A 23640-nucleotide genomic window follows, 5' to 3' on the forward strand; every position below is an offset into this window, starting at 1 on the left:
GGAATGTCTATTCAAATGTGTTTCCTATTTTTCAGTATGGCTGCTTGGGTTTTTTTGCTGTTGAATTGTAGGATTTCTTTATATATTCTGTATCTTAACCCCTTATTAGATACATGGTTTACAAATAATTTCTCCAGTTTTGTGGGTTGTTTTTTTCACTTGGTTGATTGTGTCCTTTGGTTCTCAGAAGTTTTGTTTTGTTTTGTTTTCAAATTGGAGTATAGTTGACATGCAGTGTTTGATGATTCTATACATAATGCAGTGCTCCCCAAAAGTGTAGTTACCATCTGTCGCCATACAAAGTGGATACACACCATGGGAGTCCAATGTGGGACTCAATCCCAGGATGCTATCACGACCTGAGCCAAAGGCAGACAGTTAACCATATGAGCCACCCAGGCACCCCCTGCTCAGTATATTTTCTTATAAGATTTTTTATAATTTTAGTTCTTTGGTTTTGATCTTTGATTCATTTCAAATTCATTTTTATATATAGTGTAAGATATATTCATTCTTTTGCATGTGGTTTTCCAGTTTTGTTTTGTTTTTTTTTTTTTTTTTTAGAATTTTTATTTATTTATTTGATAGAGAGATTACAAGTAGGCAGAGGCAGGCAGAGAGAGAGAGGAGGAAGCAGGGTTCCCCCTGAGCAGGGAGCCTGATGCAGGGCTCGATCCCAGGACCCTGAGATCATGACCTGGGCCTAAGGGCAGGCGCTTATCTATTTGAGCCACCCAGGCGCCCTATCCGGTTTTTTTTTTTTTAACATTTTATTTATGTATGTGACAGAGAGACAGCAAGAGAGGGAATGCAAGCAGGGGCAGTGGGAGAGGGAGAAGCAGGCTTCCCACTGAGTAGGGAGCCTGATGTGGGGCTTGATCCCAGGGCTCTCGGATCATGACTTGAGCTGAAGGCAGACACTCAATGACTGAGCCACCTAGGCACCCCATCCAGGTTTTTTGTTTTTGTTTTTGTTTTTTTAAAGTCATTTGTTGAAAGACTGTCGTTTTCCTTCCCCATTGAATAGTCTTGGCACCCTTGTTAAAAATCATTTGATAGTACATATGAGGGTTTATTTCTGGACTGTCCTCTTTCATTTGTTCTGTATGTCTGTCGTTATGCAGGTACCATAGTGTTTTGATTTCTATAGACTTGTAACAAGTTTTGAAATCAGGAAGTATGAGACTTCCAACTTTGTTCTTTTTTCCAAGATTGTTTTAGCTATTTAGGGTCCCTTGAGATTGCTTATGTATTTTAGGGTGGGTTTTTCTATAACTGCAAAAATGTGTTATTGGATATTCATAGGGATTGCATTAAATCTGTAAAATTCTTTGGATAATAGTGACTTCTTTAAACTATGAAGTCTTTTAGTCCATGAATGTGGAATCTCTTTCTGTTTGTATTTTCTTTCATTTCATTCATTAGTGTTTTGTAGTTTTCACTTTACAAGTCTTTAATGTCCTTGGTTATGTATTTTGTTATTTTTGTTGTTATTGTGAATGAACTTGTTTTCTTAACTTCCTCTTCAGTAAAGTACAGAAACACAACTGATTTTAGTGTGTTCACTATGCTGCAACTTTGGTCAACTTCTTAGTAGTTCTGTTTTGTGGAGTCTTTTGGGTTTTCTAGATCATGTTGTCTGTGAAGAGAGATAATTTTGCTTATTCTTTTCTAATTTGGATGCCTTGTATTTCTTTCCCTTGTTTGATTACTCTGGCTAGAATATCCAGTACTATGTTGAATATTTGTGTTGAAAGTGGGCATCTTTGTCTTACTCTATTTTTTTTTTCTTTGTCTTATTCTTGATCTTAGAGGAAAAGCTTTGGTCTTTCACCATTGAGTATGATGCCTGATGTGGGCTTTTATGTATGGCCTTTATTATATTGAGGTAGTTTCCTTCTATTTCTTGTTTGTTGAGTGTTTTTATCATGAAAGTATGTTGATGTTTGTCAAGTGCTTTACATGCATCTGTTGAAATGATCATGTGCTTCCCCCCACCCTTCTTTCTGTTAGGTGGTGCATTATATTGATTGGGTTTTGTTAGAATCCTAGCATTCTAGGTCTAAATCCCAGTTGGTCATGTGCTGTTGAAGTCTGTTTGCTAATACTCTGTTGAGGATTTTTGCATTGTATTCATTGGGGTTATTGGTCTGTACTTTTTATTTTTTATATATCTCTTCTTAATTATTCTCCACGCCCAGCTGACTGAGAAACCTAGGGGCCTCCCAAATCCATCTTTTGAAAGAATTAAATCCATTTATATTTAAAGTAATTGGCACTTAAGGATTCACTGTTGCCATTTTGTTATTTTCTTTTGTTTTTGTTTTTAAGGTTCTATTTTTTTTTTAAAGATTTTATTTATTTATTTGACAGAGAGAGATCACAAGCAGATAGAGAGGCAGGCAGAGAGAGAGAGGGAAGCAGGCTCCCCGCTGAGCAGAGAAGGTTCTATTTTTAAGTAATCTCTACACCCAACATGGAACTTGAACCCTGAGATCAAGAGTTGCATCCTCCACTGACTGAGCTAGGCAGGCATCCCATTTTGTTATTTACTTTATGACTTAAAACTCTCTCTTTTTTTAAAAATCATTTTCCCCCTCACTGTCTTCCTTTGTACTCAGTTGACTTTATGTAGTGGCATGTTTTGAATCACTTCTCATTTCCTTCTTGTGTATATTCTATGTATGTTTTCTTTCTGATTACCATGAGGATTACATGTAACATCTTAAGGTTACAGCCATCTGTTTTAAACTGGTAACAGTTTAATTTACAAAAAACTTAAAAATACTCTACTTCTTTTCACCTTTGCCTCCTCCCTTTTTTATGTTACTGGTGTCATAGATTATGTCTTTCTCTATTGTATATACAGAAGATGTATCTCATGTAGATTATTAGTTTCATGCTTTTGTTCTTTAAATCCCATAAAATAATTAAACAGTTATGAGCCAGAAGTACACGAATACAGGTTTTTATATTTGCCCATGAATTTAACTTCACTGGAGAACTTTGTATTTTTCTGTGGCTTCCAATTACTGCCTAGTATTTTTTTTTTGTTCCCACTTTCAGGATTCCCTTTAACATTTCTTGTAGGACAAGTCTTGTGGTAATAAACTCTTATGTTTATCTGGAATTTTCGCCCTTATTTTTGAAGGACATTTTTGAGGAACATAGAATTCTTATCTGACAGGTTTTTTCCTTTCAGTTGTTTGATTATAATGTTTCTCACTTGGAGTTTCTTGAGCCTCCTGTATTTGTGTGTCCTTGTCTTTCTTTGAATTCAGGGTGTTTTCAGCCATTATTTTTTCAAATTAGGTTTCTGTACCTTTCTTTTCTATTTTCTCCCATAATGCATATATAGATTTTTTTTTTAAAAGATTTTATTTATTTGACAGGCAGAGATCACAAGTAACCAGAGAAGCAGGCAGAGAGAGAGGAGGAAGCAGACTCCCTGCCAAGCAGAGAGCCTGATGCGGGGCTCAATCCCAGGACCCTGGGATCATGACCTGAGCCGAAGGCAGAGGCTTAATTAACCCACTGAGCCACCCAGGCGCCTCTAGATTTTTTTTAACTATTTTTTTAAAGACTTTTTTATTTATTTACTTAGAGATCACAAATAGGCAGAGAGGCAGGCAGAGAGAAAGGAGGGGAAGCAGGCTCCCCGCCCAGCAGGGAGCCCGACATGGGGCTCGATCCCAGGACCCTGGAATCATGACCTGAGCCGAAGGCAGAGACTTTAACCCACTGAGCCACCCAGGCGCCCGATTTTTTTCAATGAGGTCCTTGTATTCTTTTTTTTTTTTTTAAAGATTTTATTTATTTATTTATTTATTTATTTGACAGAGAGAGAGAGAGAGATCAAGATCGAGATCACAAGTAAGCAAGTAGGCAGAATAGCAGGCGGGGGGGGGGGGGGGGAATGCAGGCTTCCCACCAAGCAGAGAACCCAATGTGGGGTCTGATCTCAGGACCCCGAGATCACGACCCGAGCGGAAGGCAGAGGCTTAGTGAGTCACTCAGGCGCCCCCTAGTCCCTTATATTCTTCAGGCTCTGTTCACTTTTTGCCTCCTACTCCTACGCCTCACCTTTCTTTTCCTCTCTCTCCACACTTTTTCACACTTGGTAATTTCAAGGGTCCTCTGTTCCAAGTCACTGATTCTTTCTTCAGTTTATTTAAGTGTGCTTTTCAACCCTTCTAGTGAATTTTAAAAATAAAGTTATTGAGTTTTTCTACTCCAGAATTTGTTTGATTCTTTTTTACAATTTTTTTGATACTCTGATTTGTGCTCTTTTCAAAGTTTCTATGTTTGTTTGGTTCTTTTTTAATACTCTTTTTTAAGGCTCTGATTTTGTTCGTATATTGTTTTCCTGGTTTTCTTTGGTCTCTGTTTTCCTTTATTTTCTTGAGCATATTCAAGATTATTGTCCATTCATCTGGTGATGGACATCTAGGTTCTTTCTATAGTTTGGCTATTGTAGACATTGCTGCTGTAAACATTCGGGTACACGTGCCCCTTGGGATCACTACGTTTGTATCTTTAGGGTAAATACCCAGTAGTGCAATTGCTGGGTCATAGGGTAGTTCCATTTTCAACATTTTGAGGAACCTCCATGCTGTTTTCCAGAGTGGTTGCACCAGCTTGCATTCCCACCAACAGTGTAGGAGGGTTCCCCTTTCTCCGCATCCTCGCCAGCATCTGTCATTTCTTGACTTGTTAATTTTAGCCATTCTGACTGGTGTGAAGTGATATCTCATTGTGGTTTTGATTTGTATTTCCCTGATGCCGAGGGACGTAGAGCACTTTTTCATGCGTCTGTTGGCCATCTGGATGTCTTCTTTGCAGAAATGTCTGTTCATGTCCTCTGCCCATTTCTTGATTGGATTGTTTGTTCTTTGGGTGTTGAGTTTGCTAATTTCCTTATAGATTTTGGATACTACCCCTGGGGTTGGGAGAGGGGGAGCGGGTTATGGACATTGGGGAGGGTATGTGCTATTGTGAGTGCTGTGAAGTGTGTAAACCTGGGGATTCACAGACCTGTACCCCTGGGGATAAAAATACATTATATGTTTATTTAAAAAAAAAAAGAAAAAGAAAAGAAAGGATGAATACCCAACTTTTTGTAGCAACATGGACGGGACTGGAAGTGATTATGCTGAGTGAAATAAGTCAAGCAGAGAGAGTTAAGTATCATATGGTTTCACTTATTTGTGGAGCATAACAAATGTCATGGAGGACATTGGGAGATGGAGAGGAGAAGGAAGTTGAGGGAAATTGGAAGGGGAGGCGAACCATAAGAGACTATGGACACTGAAAAACAACCTGAGGGTTTTGAAGGGGCGGGGGTGGGAGGTTGGGGAACCAGGTGGTGGGTAATAGGCAGGGCACGTATTGCATGGAGCACTGGGTGTTGTGCAAAAACAATGAATACTGTTACGCTAAAAAATAAATAAATAAATAAATAAATAAATAAATAAAGATTATTGTTTTTGTTTTGTTTGTTTTGAAGTCCTTGTCAAGTAACTCCCAAGTCTGTGTTTCTTGAAGGTTGGTTTCCAGAGATTTACTTTGTTTCTTTGGTCAGTTTTCCCTGTTTATTTGTATGCCTTGTAATTGAGCATTTGAATAGCAGCCACACCCCTAGTACTGGGGGTACCCCATGGTACTGGCTCCTTGCAGGGGAAGACCATTCATTACTCAACAGTGTAAAGGCATAAAGATTTTCTTGGGCATTTTCTGTTCATACATCTTCCCTGGGCCTGTGTCTATGGTTTCCCTCCAATTCCAGTATATCCTTGGCTTTTTGAAATGTCTCAGTTTCCTTAAGAGTCTTACCCTTGCTCCTTCTCATGGCCTTATATGTTCTGTTGTATTCCCTCTCCTGTAATCTCTTGCAACAGATGCCTGCAGGTCTGAAGTCTCCCTGCGGTTTTCATGTAGCTCAGCAGGTGCCACTGCTTTCTGTGGGACTCCAGGGTGATATACAAACTATGCCATTGTTCCCATCAATGCTCTGAATATGGTGAAATAGAAACCAGTCTCTTAAGCAGCCCCTAGGTAAGCCAAGTCAGAATGTTGTACACAAGTTCCATTTTTCTCTTCTGTCTCAAGAGAGAAACTGGGAATTGGGTGGCTTCCTTCCAGACTGTGCCATGCCAGGGAGGGGGTTTGGGGAGGGGCAGGCAAAAACACCACTACATTTCCTATCCTTTTGAATGTGGTTGTGTAGAGCTCAGGAAGACAGTTTCGAGAAGATTGAAGGTGCTCAGAAACAGTGTAGATGGAAAATTATTTTAGGTTTACAGTAAAACACAGGACCTGTGTAAATATGAGAGAGTGAAAACAGCTGTTCCACAGCCATCAGGAATGGCAAGTGTGTTTTTTGGTTTTTTTTTTTAAGGATAAACTTAAGGATAGAGAAATAAAGTAAGTGTTCAGTATTTTCAGAGCAAGAGGAGGGTCACTTCTAACTTTAGTATTAATCTGGGTCAGTGTTTCCAAATGTTTTGATTGAGGACCTCTTTATACTCTTAAATAGCTCTGGGGTTCTCAGTACTCTTTTCATATTTTTCTATTAGTATTTGCTACATTAGGAGTTAAAACTGAGGAATTTAAAAATATTTATTTTAATGTACAAATAAAGTTCATTTATTGTACACATCAATAATATACTTTTATGCAAAAATATTTTCCAAACAAAAATATTGATGAAAAAAGTTGTACTATTAACAGTTTTGCAATAATAGAGGTTAGGTGGGATCTCATATCTCTTTTTGCACTCTAATTGTTGCAATATATTATTTCAGCTGAAGTATATGAAGAAAATACAGTCTTACACAGGTGTGTAGTTGGGAAAGGGAGACATCTTTTATATAATCCTTTTCAGAAACTTGTGGTAACTCTTTGGAATTATGTCAAATTTAGTAAATGGTAACATTATTTGCATTCTGGAATCTTAATCCATGTTCGTGACCTCTTGGTCCTCTGGTATGTTAAAATCTACTGGTATGTCTTGCACTTGAATTAATAATCTACTATTATATGAATTTGTAATATCGCACATTGGTCATTCAAAAAATACTGCTTCACTGAGTTTTACAAAAACTTTTTTAAAAAGATTTTTTTTTTATTCATTTATTTGAGAGAGTGAGCACAAGTAGGGGGAGGAGCAGAGGGAGAGTGACAGTCTCTCCTGAATAGGGAGCTTGTGGGGCACAATCCCAAGACCCCAAGATCATGACCTGATCTGACAAAGTCAGACACTAAACTGACTGAGCCACCTAGGTGCCCTATGCACAAAACTTTTTATTACACAGTATAAAGAAATCAGGTTCTCATCAGAAAAGTCTAAATATTGGGAAGGTACCAAGCTCATAGTGGCAGATACATATTTTCAACAGTCTAATTTTTTTTTTTAAGATTTTATTCATTTATTTGACAGACAGAGACCACAAGTAGGCAGAGAGGCAGGCAGAGAGAGAGGAGGAAGCAGGCTCCCCGCTGAGCAGAGAGCTGGATGCGGGGCTCGATCCCAGGAATCTGGGATCATGACCTGAGCTGAAGGCAGAGGCTTTAACCCACTGAGCCACCCAGGTGTCCCTCAACAGTCTAATTTTTATTTGAAAGTTTTAATTTTATTATTGGTAACAAATACTGTTTATTTTCCTTGACGTGACAGGCTCACTTTGTTCATCTTTACTAAAATGTCTGCCATGTACCAAAGTCTTCATAAGCATAGTTTATCTATTATTTATTCTTTCAAATAAAATGGTGTTGCATGAAATGAGCATGTAATTCAGCTTATAACTCAAGCGGGTACTCTTTCTCAGTACAGACGTCTTATTCCAGTATGCTTTGGAAGTGCACTGTTTATCTTCTCTTATTTGGTCACACCAAGTATTATAAAAGACATGTGCTAAAGCTTCCTTACTATGTAGTTTCAGTTTTATAATGTTTTATATGTGACCAAATCACAGAGATGAGAATAGACTTTAGGTTGCCATGGATTAGGTGCATGAGAGCTGGAGGCAGGAAGGGAAGAAGGTAAATATGGCTATGATAGGGTGGTCTGATGGATCCTTGTGAAGAACCTGTTACTTATTCTGTCTGTACTAGTGGTGATAACGAATCTATACATGTGATAAAATTGCCAGTGACTAAACACAGAAATGTGTATTGTATATAAAGCTGCTGAATTATGAATAAGGCTGATGCACCGAATCAGTGTCACTTTCCTAGGTTTGTTGTTATACTGTAGTTATATGTTACCATTTGGGAAAACTAGATGAAGAGCATCTGTATGGAAACTCTCTGTATTATTTTTTAAACTCCATGTGAATTTAGATTTACTCAAGAAGTAATAACTTTTACTTTCACATAAATGGCACTCTTAAGTACTTTTTTTTTATGTACATAGAATGTAGAAGTGAAGACTATCAGTAGTTTTACCCACCTTGCTTTATTATTTATTATTATTTATTAATGACCACCTGTCATTAGTGCAAGTGTTAGCACAGGCTAATAATAGCTTCGCATTAATATTTTGAAAATGTTTTCCCTGCAGACCCTCTAATCGAGCTCTCAGGAATGCCGGGACATCTGCAGTCCACAGTTTAAGAATCAGTGACCTTAAGCTTCCCAGCCTTTACTTAGCTGAGGAAAACAAGTAATATACTTAAGACTGTGTATGGCTCTCTGCATCTCTCTCCAGTGTTTTATATTATATTCTTGTTTGTTGGATACTACTGTACTTATCTGAAAACACAGAAATAGATGTTTGTAATGATAAAAAGGGCAGACATGAGAAGGGTAAAACTTTCGAATTAACAGCTTTCTATACCTATGCTGTGAAGTATGGGAGGAACTAGTCCTATCTGGCTATTTAAGTTTAAAATCTAAAAGATTAAATGTATATAAATAAAATTTAAGTGGAATTAGTAGGTATGGAGTTCCAGCTTTACATGATAAAAAAATCTTGTGAATCTTTTGCACAATGTGCATATAATTAACGCTAATGTCCAATTAAAAATGATTGAGGGACGCCTGGGTGGCTTAGTTGGTTAACCAGTTGCCTTTAGCTCAGGTCATGATGCCAGGGTCCTGGGATAAAGTCCTGCATCAGGCTCCTTGCTCAGCAGGGAGCCGCCTTCTCTCTTTCCCTCTGTCTGCCACTCTGCCTGCTTGTGGGCTCTCAGATCTCTCTCTCCCAAATAAATAAATAAAATCTTTTAAAAAAATGGTTGAGCTGTAAATTATATTATGTGTTTCGTACCACAATAAAATGTTCTTATTTTTTAAAAAGATTTGTTTATTCACGAGAGAGAAATAGCACACATGAGTCTGCGAGCACAAATGGGAGGGGCAGAGGAGAGGGAGAGAGATTCTTAAGCAGACTCTGTGCTGTGGAGCCCGAGGTGGGGATGGGTCTCACAACCTGAGCCTGAAACAAGAGTCGGATGCTTAACCGACTGTGCCACCCAGGTGCCTCTAATATATTTTAATTTAATAAATTCATTTAAATAAAATGAAAAATTTGTGTTTTCAGTTGCATTAGTTAGAGTTCAACTATTTAATGTGGCTGATGGCTGACATATTAAACAGTTTAGATGGAGGCCATTTATAGTTGTTGCAGAAATTTCTAATTACATTGGTTGTGTAACATTCAAGAAGATAGTTCTCAAGACATTGAGGTGCTTGGAGGCATTGTGGATACCAGCATGGTCAGAGTGTTGGTCTAGACTTTACCTTAGGGTATTATCTTTGCTTTTCTGGCCAGATTTAAGTATCACATATTTATTTGTGTGGTGGAAGAGTTTCTCACTATTTATATTCTATAGTAGCTAGTAACAAGCATGAAGGAATACATTCACGTATATGCACACACATATAAAGAAAAAAATTAAAACAGTTCAGAAATTTTATAAATTAATAATTATGTTGTAAAATTTTGGTGTAGCTGTAGTCTTCCTTTCAGATTTTTTTTTTTTTAATTTTATTTATTTGACAGAGAGAGAGATCACAAGTAGGCAGAGAGGCAGGCAGAGAGAGGAGGAAGCAGGCTCCCTGCGGAGCAGAGAGCCCGACACGGGGCTCGATCCCAGGACCCTGAGATCATGACCCGAGCCGAAGGCAGCGGCTTAATCCACTGAGCCACCCAGGCGCCCCTTCCTTTCAGATTTTAAAAGGTATTCCCGGGACGCCTGGGTGGCTCAGTTGGTTAAGCGGCTGCCTTCAGCTCAGGTCATGATCCCAGCGGCCTGGAATCGAGTCCCACATCGGGCTCCTTGCTGGGCAGGGAGCCTGCTTCTCCCTCTGCCTCTGCCTGCCACTCTGTCTGCCTGTGCTCGCTTGCTCTCTCTCCCTCTCTCTCTCTGACGAATAAATTAAAAAAAAAAAAATAGATTAAAAAATAAAAAATAAAAGGTATTCCCAGCTCTGAATGATAGAAAAAGATTTACCTCTAGCACCTGTACAGTTTAATATTTTATATTCCAGCATTCTGTATTAATAACGGAATTCTGTTGGTACCATGAGTTAAGGGTATATATTCACCTTACACCAGAAATTATTTTCCAGTTATCCCAAAACATTTTGTTAAGTAATTCTGTGTATTTTTCTACTAACTCGAAATGCTATTAGTACCTTCTATACATATATGTGCTTATTTCAGCATTCTCTGTCAATAACATTCATTCCATATCATGTTCTTCTGTATCTTTTTTAATAACTATAAAAGATTATACTTTATGGCTGAGTAAATCATTTTTATACCTATATCTGTTTTTTATCAGTTAAACTGTGAATTTCTTGAAAGTTAAGAAACCTGCACCAATAAATTCTCATCCTCATTTATGTACATAGCCCACAACTCTCTCTCTCTCTCTATATATATATATATAGTCTCTTTGTGTTAGATTTCAATAAATACTGTTGATTTAATCTTAATTGTGATTTATGAGATGACATTTATGTTCCAAGAATATTTAGAATTTTGCAAAATACAGAATTCCTGCTGGATTTTCTGGCTGAGTTTCTTTTTCTTTTCTGTCATGTGAAGAGGAAACTGAAGGATTAAGGTTATTTTCATGACTTTATTATTAAAGTAATCCTTTTGATCCTTGAATTAGGAAAAACATGTAATATAGAATTTTAAAATAGAACCATAAGTTGTATCTTGTACTTTTCCTTCCAGTTCCCATTCCTCTGAAGTAGGTAATGCTGTTTGCTTAGCAAACTAGGTTTGCTCAGGAAGACATCTTATGTAAATTTATTCATTTATTAATATATTAATTTTATGTATCAAAAAATCCCCACAAGTAGGGTGCATTTATATTCTCTCATTGAATGACTGTAGTATAATTTCACCTCTTCCCTAGAAAAACATGAACATTTAACATGCCTCCCCTTTATTTGGCCTTATGAATATATCTGTTCCTTTTTTCTTTTTTTTAAAGATTTTATTTATTTATTTGACAGAGACACGCAGCGGGAGAGGGGACACAAGCACAGGGAGGGGGAGAAGCAGGCTTCTTGTTGAGCAGGGAGCCTGATGGGGGCTTGATCTTAGGTCCCTGGGATCATGACCTGAGCCGAAAGCAGATACTTAACGGCCAAGCCACCCAGGCACCCTGAATATATCTGTTCCTTGAAAGGAATTCTTGTGTCAAATGGATAAGCTTATTAAAATGTTAGACTATGAAAACACTAATTCAAAAAGATTTTTCTTTTTTAAACAAGAAGTTCAGAACTGGATTTTTTTTTTTTTAGATTTTCTTTATTTATTTATTTGACAGAGAGAGATCACAAGTAGACAGAGAGGCAGGCAGAGAGAGAGAGAGAGGGAAGCAGGCTCCCTGCTGAGCAGAGAGCCCAATGCGGGACTCGATCCCAGGACCCTGAGATCATGACCTGAGCCGAAGACAGCGGCTTAACCCACTGAGCCACCCAGGTGCCCTCAAAAAGATTTTTGCAGCATCATTTATAATAGTCAAATTATGGAAGCCCAAGTGTCCACTGATAAATGGATAGACAATGAAGATGTGGTGTGAATGTTGAATCACTATATTGTACACTTGAAACTAATGTAACACTATTGTTAACTTTACTGAAATAAAAATTTTAAAAAGTAAAATTTGGCAGTTGTTATCTACTAGCTCCTCAGAAAGTTGTGAGAACTTAAGTTTTTCTTTCTTTCTTTTTTTTTTTTTTAAGATGTATTTATTTGAGAGAGAAAGCATGGGGAGGGGCAAAGGGACAGAGAGAATCTCAAGCAGACTCTATTCTGAGCATGGACACCCACACAGGGCTTGTCCCGTGACCCTGAGATCATGACTTCGGCCAAAACCAAGTGTTGGTCTCCCAACCAAATGTGCCACTAAGGTGCCCTGCAACTTCATTATTCAATCAGATTTGCATGTTCATGCACACATTCACAATACTGAATTTAGTCATTCTGGTAGTATTTGTTTCAGGTGAAGGAAGAGCCTTAAATAGGAGAATCTTACTATTTTTAAAGACTTTATTTATTTATATGACAGAGAGAGAGCACAATCAGGGAGAGCGGGAGAGGGAGAAACAGGCTTTCTGCTGAGCAGGGATCCTGAGGTGTAGAGCTTAATGCCAGGACCTGTGGGATCATGACCTGAGCCAAGGCCAGATCCTTAACAGACTGAGCCACCCAGGTACCCCTTTATTTTTTTCAAATTTATTTGTTTTAGAGAGAGAGAAAGAGAGTGTGAGTGAGCAGGGGGAGGGGCAAAGGGAGAAGGAGAATCTCCAGCAGACTCCCACTGATCACAGAGCTCAATGTAGCACTTGATCTCAGGACCCTGACATCATGACCCGGAGCCAAAATCAAGAGTCAGACACTTAACCGACTGAGCCACTCAGGCAACCCCTGTTAGAATTATTTTTGTTGGTGGGAGGGAGACAAACCATAAATGACTCTTAATCTCACAAAACAAACTGGGGGTTGCTGGGGGGAGGTGGGGTTGGGAGAGGGGGAGGGGGTTATGGACATTGGGGAGGGTATGTGCTATCGTGAGTGCTGTGAAGTGTGTAAACCTGGTGATTCACAGACCTGTACCCCGAGGATAAAAGTACATTATATGTTTATTAAAAAAAAAAATTGGAAGGGGAGGCGAACCATAAGAGACTATGGACTCTGAAAAACAACCCGAGGGTTTTGAAGGGGCGGGGGTGGGAGGTTGGGGGAACCAGGTGGTGGGTAATAGGGAAGGCACCTATTGCATGGAGCACTGGGTGTTGTGCAAAAACAATGAATACTGTTACACTGAAAAAAATAAATAAATAAAATTTTAAAAAAGAATTATTTTTGTTGGTTTAAGTCCATTGTATTATATTGCAAAAATTGAAAATCCTTGTTGATTTTTTTCATATATTTTAAAAACCATCACATCTGGACCTGATGCTATATTATGGTGTTCTGTCTTGTAATGTAATTTACCCTCAGATTTTTATCTTTAAATATCCAAATCACTGTTTCTTAAATAGTTATTATGGGCTTAAAGGTTATGTCTGCAGCACAGAAACTGTTTTGGTTGGCTTTTTTTAAATTAGCATTCTGTTAGCAGTTTGTCAGTTAACACCATTTGCTAGTTTTTGTTACTGTTGTGTTCTTATTTCCCCAAGTTGATAAGAAGGTATCAGTGACTGAGGAAGGTTCATTGAAACATAAAAGTAATGACGAAAATGAGATCGTAAGTCTGTAACTCATGTAAACTTAACAGTGAACTGATTGACAGTTTAAATATGAATAATTCATATATGTGTCTTTGGAGAAGTAAGTCTTTGTAATACCTGTGAAGGTGCAAAAAGAAAAAGTACAAACAAAACCTATGGTGACTATTGAAGTGATACTCTGTTGATCTGTCCCTAGTTCTCTGTTCATTCGATATTATGAAACATGCTTATAGAATTTTCCTATTTAAGTATTTGCAATATTTTCCAACAAAGTATAGTAGTGTATTAAGCAAGTTATTCCAGAATGACTTAATCTTGGTGAATCAGGTCATTACATGCAGAGAAGAGAGAAAAAAACCTAGACGCATCTTTCACAGTTGCACTCTTTGCAGCATCGACAGGTACAACTTACATCATTCCAAAGAAGTTTCTAAAAACCTGCCACAAAGAGTTGAATAATCCTCTGAGAGAAGCTAAGTGAGCTATTGGCAAAATTTCTTTATCTGTGCTTCTATTAAAATCCCATAATGGCACAATGGCCACAGTGGCATACGTTGTGAAAGTGGAATCACTTCTGTGTGTGGCTGTCATCAGATATTATGCTTTGTGTTTAGATGAAACCGCTTGTGTAGAATATGAATCTGCTCTTGGCATACATATAATTTGAGTAGAAGAAGTACTTGATTATTTTTTGTTTAAAATAGTAATTCAAAGCTAAAGGAAAATAAATTCTTCTATTAGTATTCGTTTTAAGACCAATGATACAGTGCATGTATTGACAGGGAGCCAGCTATATGTGTTGCCAGGAATGGTGTATTACCTAATGAAAGAACTTGTGCATGAATGGTAATTCACATGCCATTTTTTCAGTTAACTGTAGATGTGTTTGTTGCCTTATATGTCTCCAGTGTTGAAGATATTAATGAAAATTTTGTATAAAGTCACATGTGGCCATTAAGCATATTTTCAGCATCTTCTCTGAAAACAAATTAGGGTGCTCTTCCTTTTTGTAGTACTCTAGCTCTGGGAAGGCAAAATTCTCATGTAACTTCTTGAAGGATAGAAAGAGAACACTTCTGTATGTTTTTTATAAGTTGTACTTCTCAATGTTGTATTTGGTATCTTGACAAAAGCTTTTGCTTCAACCAACATCAACTAAATGTTGAGAATAAAGTGCCAAGATTCCCTAAAACCAACAAGCCTTACCACTGAGAATATGGCTTTCTTAACAGTTGTTCACTTTAATTTGACAAAGAATGAAATTGGTGCTATATTTTACAAGTTTATCCAAATGTTGTCATGAAACTCGACGGAATACTTTCAACTTAGAGTGCAGAGAGAGTTGATAAGAAATCCACTTACCTCTCTTGGAAAGGATGCAAGATGATAGAGGAGTAGGGGATCCTGTTTCAGCTGGTCCCCTGAATTTAGCTGGATATATGTCAAACCATTTTGAACACCCATGGAATCAGTCTTAGATTATGAATATATATCTGGATCTCAACAAGCAGAAATGTGACTGCTTTTTGCAAGGTAGGATGCTTAGAGTCGTGCTTCCATGGGGGAGATACCAGAAGATGAGCAGAGGCGGGAGGGAACCTCTAAAGCTGATATACCTTGGAAGGGGTACAACAGCAGAGTGCCAATTCAGAACCCTTAGAAATCTGCTCTAATGAGAGACATACCTCTCTAATGGGGGCTCAGGAAATGAAAAGGCAAAAATTCTAGGTGTAGAGCATTGTGGTCTCAGTTTAGGGGGGACCACAGAGCAAAATGGGATTCCTGAAATGGTAGAGTGCCTGAGCATTGGAGACAGGAAACAGGTTATGGTTAGTGAACCCAGGAAGGGACTCTCAGCTCCAATTGCCATAAACTGGGAGCCGGCCAGTCGATAACTGCTCTTGCCTTCAAGAGCCTGAAGAAATCTGGAACCTGAACCTTCAACCAGGAAAAAACTTGCAGCATGGTAGTGGCCAGGAAAAGACTTCAGAGAAGAACCCAGACCTGATTCCAGAGTTTTAGGTGTACACATGAACCCACAGGCACTCATGGTTTTAGAATCACAAAGGGCAGTGGCACTCCTGGGCCCCTGAGACTACCTCTGAGAGAGTTCCTATGGGCACGCACCACAGGAGGCCACAGTTTTTAGCAACACCTGCAGAAGTGGAGATTGTTTGTCCTGAAAGGGCTATTAAAGAGGACAGATTGAGATTTTTCTGTTCTGGGCCAGAGGTTTGGCTGCGGCTATTTTGCTCTGATCCTCTGAAGAGGCAGGGAAAGCATCCAAGGGAGCAAAAGCCACACAGAAGACTGGTTTCCACTGAGCCCATCCTCCTGACAGGGAGCAGGGTATCTCTGCACAGGTGGGGTTGCCTGAGAAACAGTGCAGCAGGCCCCTCCCCCAGAAGACAGGCTGGAAGAACAGGTGGATGAGAATCCTATGGATCCTATGAGGCTGTAAAATCCAACACCAGAGGAAACTTGTATATTGAGCTCCAGGTGTGACTTCACAACTTGTTTATTTTTCAGATTTTTTTTTTCCTCTTCTCATGTTTTTTCTCTGTTCTATTTTTCTTTTTCTCTTCTCTTCCTTTCAGCTACATGTCTATTATATCAGCTTATTTTTCACAGTTGCTTTTTAACTTGTATTTTTACACATGTATACTTATTAAAAATAGATATGTGCTTTATTTTAGACCTTTTTTCACTGTATTCAGTTTTGCCTTTTTCATATATACAAATTTTACTTTCTTTTAATTTTGGAATGTGGTGTCCTCTAACACACAGATCAAAATACACCCAGGAACAACTGAAATACCCTGCTTTGCCCATTGAGAAATTATAGCCACCCATTTTTCAATTTTTCAATTTTATTCTCGTGTTTCATTTTGGCTGTGTGTGTGTGTGTGTGTGTGTGTGTGTGTGTGTGTGGTGGCATTTGACCCCTCTGCATTTTGCTAGGATGCATCTAGCTTGGGTCATGGTTGATATTTTGGACTCTGCATTCACTCAGCCATTCCTTGACAGAATGACTAGGAGGAGGAACTCTCAACAAAGAAAAGAACCAGAAACAATGTCCTCTGCCACAGAACTAAGGAACATGGTTATAAGCAAGATGTCAGAGATGGAATTCACGATAGCAATCATGAAGTCAATAGCTAGGCTTGAAAAAAGCATTAGTGACAATATAGACTTTCTAAGGGCAGAAATGAGATCTAATCAGGCCGAACTTAAAAATGCTATGAATGAGGGGTGCGTGGGTAGCCCAGTCATTAGGCATCTGCCTTTGGTTCATGTCATGATCCTGGGGTCCTGGGATCAAGCCTTGCATCGGGCTCCCTGCTCGGCAGGAAGCCTGCTTCTCCCTCTCTCACTGTCCCTGCATTTGTTCCCTCTCTTGCTGTGTCTCTCTTTGTCAAATAAATAAAATCTTTTTTTAAAAATGCTATGAATGAGATGCAGTCTAAACTGGATACTCTAACAGCGAGCATAAATGAGGCAGAAGAGCGAATCAGTGATCTAGAAGAAAACTGATAGGAGGGAAGCTGAGGAAAATAGGGATAGGCAGCTAGTAGCCCATGAAAATAGATCAATGAAATGATACCAATGTCAGAATTATTGGTCTCCCCGAGGAGGTAGGTGGAGAGAGAGGGAAGACTAGAAGGTATAGTTGAGCAAATCATAGTTGAGAACTTCCCTAATCTGGGGAGGGAAACAAGCATTTGTGTCCAAGAGGCAGAGAGGACTCCTCCCAAAAATAAAAATAAGTCAACATCCCAACATATAATAGTGAAACTTGCAAATCTTAGAGCCAAGGAAGTTACCCTGAGAGAAGCTAGAGGGAAGAGATTTCTTATATATGGAGGGAAGAACATCAGACCTGTCCACAGAAAGCTGGCAAGCCAGAAAGGGTTGGCAAGACATATTCAGGGTACTAAATGAAAAGAACATGCAGCCAAGAATACTTTACCCAACAAGGCTGTCGTTCAGAATGGGTGGAGAGATAGAGCTTTCAGGACAGAAAGAAACTAAAAGAATATGTGAGAAAAATTAAGGGGGATTCTATAAGTGAAGAGCAAGCCATAAGTCACACAGACCAGAAAGAAACAAAATCTATAGAAATGGACTTTACAGGTAATAAAATGGCACTCAATTCCTATCTTTCAATAGTACACTGAATGTAAATGGGCTGATTGCGCCCATTAAAAGACACAGGATTTCAGATTGGATAAGAAAGCAGGACCCATCCATATGCTGTCTACAGGAGACTCATTTTGAACCTAAAGACACCTCCCAGATTGAAAGTGAGGGCATAAAGAACCTTTACCATGCTAATGGACCTCTAAAGAAAGCTGGGGTAGCAATCCTCATATCAGACAAATTCAATTTTAAACCAAAGACCATAGTAAGAGATGTAGAGGAACACTATATCATACCTAAAAGGTCTATCCAATAAAAAGATCTAACAATTATAAATATCTAAGCCTTCAACATGGAAGCAGCCAGTTATATAAACCAGTTAATAGCCAAAATAAAGAAACACTGATAATACATTAGTAGTAGAAGACCTCAACACTTCACTCAAGCAATGGACAGATCATCAAAGCATATCAACCAAGAAACAAGAGCTTTGAATGACACATTGGACCAGATGGACTTCATAGATATATACAGAACATTCTATCCTAAAACAACAGAATACTCGTTCTTCTCCAGTGCAAACAGAACTTTCTCCAGAGTAGGCCACATACCGGGTCATAAATCAGGTCTCAGCTGGTACCAAAAGATTGAGATTATCCCCTGCATATTTTCAGACCACAATGCTGTGAAACTGGAACTCAACAAGAAGAAATTTGGAAGGAACTCAAACACGTTGAAGTTAAAGAATATCCTGCTAAAGGATGTTTGGGCCAACCCGGAAATTCAAGAACTTAATGAAAACACATCGACCCAAAACCTATAGGATACTGCAAAGATGGTCCTAGGAGGGAAATACATAGCCATCCAAGCCTGTTCGAGAAAATTAGAAAAATCCCATATGCACAAGCTAAACATACACCTAAAGGATCTGGAGAAAGAACATCAAATAAGGCCTAAACCAAACAGAAGAGAAATAATGATTAGAGCAGAAATCAATGAAATACAAATCAGAAAAGCAGAACAGATCAATGAAGCTAGAAACTAGTTCTTTGAGGCAATTAGTAAGATCTGTAAACCTTTGGCCAGACTTATCCAAAAGAACAATGAAAGTACCCAAATTAATAAAATCATGAATGAAAGAGGAGAGCTCACAACACCAAGGAAATAGAAACAATTATCAGGCATTATTATCAGCAATTGTATGCCAACAAATTAAGCAATCAAGAAAAAGTGGATGCATTCCTGGAAACTTTTTTAATACTAAGACTGAAATAGGATGAAATAGACAATCTGAACAGATCAATAACCAGCAAGGAAATTGAAGCAGTAATCAAAAACCTCCAAAAAAATAAGAGTCCAGGGCCAGATGGCTTCCCAGGGGAATTCTACCAAACCTTTAAAGAAGAAATAATACCTATTCTACTGGAGCTGTTTCAAAAAATAAAAATAATGGGAAAGTTTCCTCTTTCTATGAGGCCAGCTTTACCCTGATCCCAAAACCAAAGACCCCATCAAAAACGAGAATTACAGACGAATACCCTGATGAACACGGATGCCAAAATATTCCTAGCCTATAGGATCCAACAGTACATTAAAAAGATTATTCACCACAATCAGGTGGGTTTTATTCTGGGATGCAGGGTGGTTCAGGTTTCAGAAATGAATCAACGTGATAGAGTACAGTAATAAAAGAAAAGACAAAAACCATATTATTCTTTTAACTGATGCAGAAAAAGCACTTGATAAAATACAGGAGCCTTTCCTGATTAAAACTGTTAAAACTATAGGGATAGAAGGAACATACGTCAGTATCATAAAAGCCATCTATGAAAAAGCCCACAGCGAATGTCATTCTCAACGGGGAAAAGCTGAGAGCTTTTCCCTTAAGGTTAGGAACATGACAGAAATGCCCATTTTCACCATTATTGTTCAACATAGTACTAGAAGTCCTAGCCTCAGCGATCAGACAACAAAAAGAAATAAAAGCCATTCAAATCGGCAAAGAAATCTACTTACTTCTCTTATGTTGGAATAGTTAACTTCAATTAAAAAGTCAACTTTAAGTTGAAATAGTCAACCTCCAGCCTTCTAGAGTTTGAATGTGATACATACACATAAACTTGATTTTTCAAACAGTGCTAAAAATTATCTTTGATGAGAAATCCATGGCTAACTTTTGGGTCATGTGATGCAATTATCACCTATTTGATAGATTTGAGATGCTTGCTGTCATAATTTTCAATTTGTGGTCAGATTTAGTACACCTGTTGTGAAAAAGGGAAACTAACCTGATTTAGGTAGGACCTTAATGTTGGTTATAGAGATGGGTATAATGTTACCATGTTCAAAGATTGCAGGTTATCCTCTGTGTCCATTATGTATCCATTGATTTTGTTTTGTTTTCATTAATTAAAAGTTATGATAAAGTTTTCAGTGATTTGCTTTGAAGATTTCTTGTGTGTGTGTAATCTCTGCACCCAATTTGGGGTTTGAACTCATGACTGCAGTATCAGGAGTTGGATGCTACACTGACTGAGCCAGCCAGGCGTCCCTCAAACATTTGCTTTAAATTGTTAATCCCAGCTAAACTGCTACTAAATGGTCAGCAGGTGCTGAAAATTGTAGAATTTTCTTTTAAAACAAAGTTAGAATGCTTTCTAGAGATAGCATTTACTTTGTTACCTTGGATAAGACACTTGTATATATATATATATATATATATTTTTTTTTTTTTTTTTAAGAGATTTATTTATTTGTTAGAGAGAGAGACACGGAGAAAGAGAGCAAGTTTTCCAGTGGGTGAAGAGGGAGAGAATCTTTTTTTTTTTTTAAGAATTTATTTATTTATTTGACAGAGAGGGATCACAAGTAGGCAGAGGGGCAGGCACAGGAGCAGGCTTCCTGCTGAGCAGAGAGCGCAGTGTGGGCTCTATCCCAGGACCTGAGCTGAAGGCAGAGGCTTAACCCACTGAGCCACCCAGGCTCCCTGAGAGAGAGAATCTTAAGCCGACTTCCCACTGAGCGTGGAGCCTGACATGGGGCTCAGTCTCTTGACCCATAGGATTACTACCTGAGCCAAAACCAAGAGTCAGACACTCAACCACCTGAGCCACCCAGGTGCTCTGACACTTGAATTTTCTGACCTTTGATTTCCTCATTTGTAGAACTGGCACTGTGGTAATAAAAGGTGATTGTATAGTAATTGATTTTTCCTCATTTAATCTTAGGAACTTACTTGTGAAGTAGATTAGCTAATATTTTTGCATTCATGGGAAGGATAAATTACTTGCCCAAGTAAATGGCAGTTGGGATTTGAAGCCAAGTCCTTTTGATTCGGTGTCCATTGCTATTGCCCTTATTTCATTTTAAACATCTTACAGATTTCATCTTTTTTTTTTTTCCTGGATTCAGTAGCATAAATGCTAGTTTGTAGTATTTAACATGGTTTCATAATGAAAAGCTTATACTCTTATTTTCAGAAAACCTATGGTAAGTTAGTATGTAATACCACTTACCCCATGCTTTTTTTTTTTTTTTTTTTAATATTTTATTTATTTGACAGAGAGAAATCACAAGTAGGCAGAGAGGCAGGCAGGGAGAGAGGAGGAAGCAGGCTCCCTGCGGAGCAGAGAGCCTGATGCGGGGCTCGATCCCAGGACCCTGGGATCATGACCTGAGCCGAAGGCAGAGGCTTAATCCACTGAGCCACCCAGGCGCCCCTTACCCCATGCTTTTGTCTACAGTTCGTATTGATTATATGTTTTTATGTCAAAAAAAATGGTCTTGTAAAAGGAGTAAAGTGTAAGCTGTGGAAGAGAATGACAACAATATAGCAGTTAACCTAGTGAACTACTAATCTGGCTCTGGGGTGTCTTCCTCAACGGTTTTCTTTGCTTGTAGGTACTTTGGAAAGCTCACCACAGCAGTAACACATTCTCTCTGCCATGTTTCATTTTGTTTGTGGCGTGGTTTGTCTGTTTCTGAAATAGATGAATTGACAGTGAGTGCTCTTTGTACTTAGGTTATCAAATCATTGTACCTAGTCGTTGGGTTGCAGATGTCTCCTTATCACGAGGTGTTTAAGGTAACCTCTTAAAAAATGCCACTCTGATTCTGAATTGCTGTGTATTGTGGTAAAGATAAGTTTTTAAAAGTAGAGCTGTATCCATTCATCTGTTGATGGACATCTAGGTACTTACCATAGTTTGGCTATTGTAGACATTGCTGCTATAAACATTCGGGTACATGTGCCCCTTCGGATCACTGCGTTTGTATCTTTAGGGTAAATCTTTAGGGTCATAGAGTAGTTCTATTTTCAACATTTTGAGGAACCTCCATGCTCTTTTCCAGAGTAGTTGCACCAGCTTGCATTCCCACCAACAGTGTAGGAGGGTTCCCCTTTCTCCGCATCCTCGCCAGCATCTGTCATTTCCTGACTTGTATCATGCTTAGTGAAATAAGTCAATCGGAGAAAGTATGACAACTATCATATGATCTCCCTGATATGAGGATGTGGAGATGCAACATGGGGGTTAGGGAGATAGGAGAAGAATAAATGAAACAAGATGGGATTGGGAGGGAGACAAACCATAAATGCCTCTTAATCTCACAAAACAAACTGGGGGTTGCTGGGGGGAGGTGGGGTTGGGAGAGGGAGAGGGGGTTATGGACATTGGGGAGGGTATGTGCTATCATGAGTGCTGTGAAGTGTGTAAACCTGGTGATTCACAGACCTGTACCCCTGGGGATAAAAATACATTATATGTTTATTTAAAAAAAAAAAAATGAATACCCAACTTTTGTAGCAACATGGACGGGACTGGAAGTGATTATGCTGAGTGAAATAAGTCAAGCAGAGAGAGCCAAGTATCATATGGTTTCACTTATTTGTGGAGCATAACAAATGACATGGAGGACATTGGGAGATGGAGAGGAGAAGGAAGTTGGGGAAATTGGAAGGGGAGGCGAACCATAAGAGACTATGGACTCTGAAAAACAACCTGAGGGTTTTGAAGGGGCGGGGGTGGGAGGTTGGGGGAACCAGGTGGTGGGTAACAGGGAGGGCACGTACTGCATGGAGCACTGGGTGTTGTGCAAAAACAATGAATACTGTTACGCTGAAAAAATAAATTAATTAAAAAGAAAAAGTAGAGCTGTAAACCGTACTAGTAAATACTTTATAAATTTCTTTTGAATACTTTGAGTTATCCTGCCATATATCTTCACAATATGATATTGTTCTTGTCATTTTTTTGACAGACCCCATATCCCTCTGGACAGAATGCAGGTCCAACCACGTTGGTATACCCTCAAGCCCCTCAGACAATGAATTCACAACCTCAAACCCGTTCTCCGGTAAGTATACAGAAGCTTGTTCTAGATAGTGTTTTCCATTTAAGTTTGTGTTTTTAGGAGCTTGGGTTCCTTCGGCTAAAACTTTTACTCGTTTTTGGAAACTTGTTCCAAGGACAGTTTATTTTACTTTATTATTGTTATTATTATTATTATTATTATTATTATTGGTCAGCACTGCATTTTCAGACTTTTAGTATAGGAATAATTTAAATTTATTGAGAGAAGAAATGGAGCTTTTTATCTTCTTTTACTTTTCTGTGGCATGATTTTTTTTTTAAATCTGGTTGCATTCAAGTTCATTTCAGCTCTTAATTTGTTGTACTGTTCACAATTCAGGAGGACAGTAAAGCAGTGATTTTAAAAGTAAATTAAATTTCATTAGACTCTCAAATTTCAGTGGTTTGGGAAGTAAGATTTCTGAATCGGTGTCACTAGATCAGTTCTAAC

At 38.5% G+C, this 23640-nt stretch overlaps 1 protein-coding gene across 21 annotated transcripts in view; it reads left to right on the forward strand.

The window, feature by feature from the left end:
• The window catches only part of EIF4G3 (eukaryotic translation initiation factor 4 gamma 3), a 362972-nt gene that overhangs the window by 164134 nt on the left and 175198 nt on the right, over positions 1-23640 (forward strand). For all 21 annotated transcript variants that reach the window (XM_046002289.1, XM_046002331.1, XM_046002445.1 and 18 more), the window contains one exon: positions 23098-23193. In XM_046002289.1, coding sequence (XP_045858245.1) covers positions 23098-23193 — 96 coding nt within the window. The remainder of the gene's footprint in view (positions 1-23097; positions 23194-23640) is intronic.

This window comes from Meles meles, chromosome 1 (assembly GCF_922984935.1).
Source record: "Meles meles chromosome 1, mMelMel3.1 paternal haplotype, whole genome shotgun sequence".
Taxonomy (NCBI): Eukaryota; Metazoa; Chordata; class Mammalia; order Carnivora; family Mustelidae; genus Meles; species Meles meles.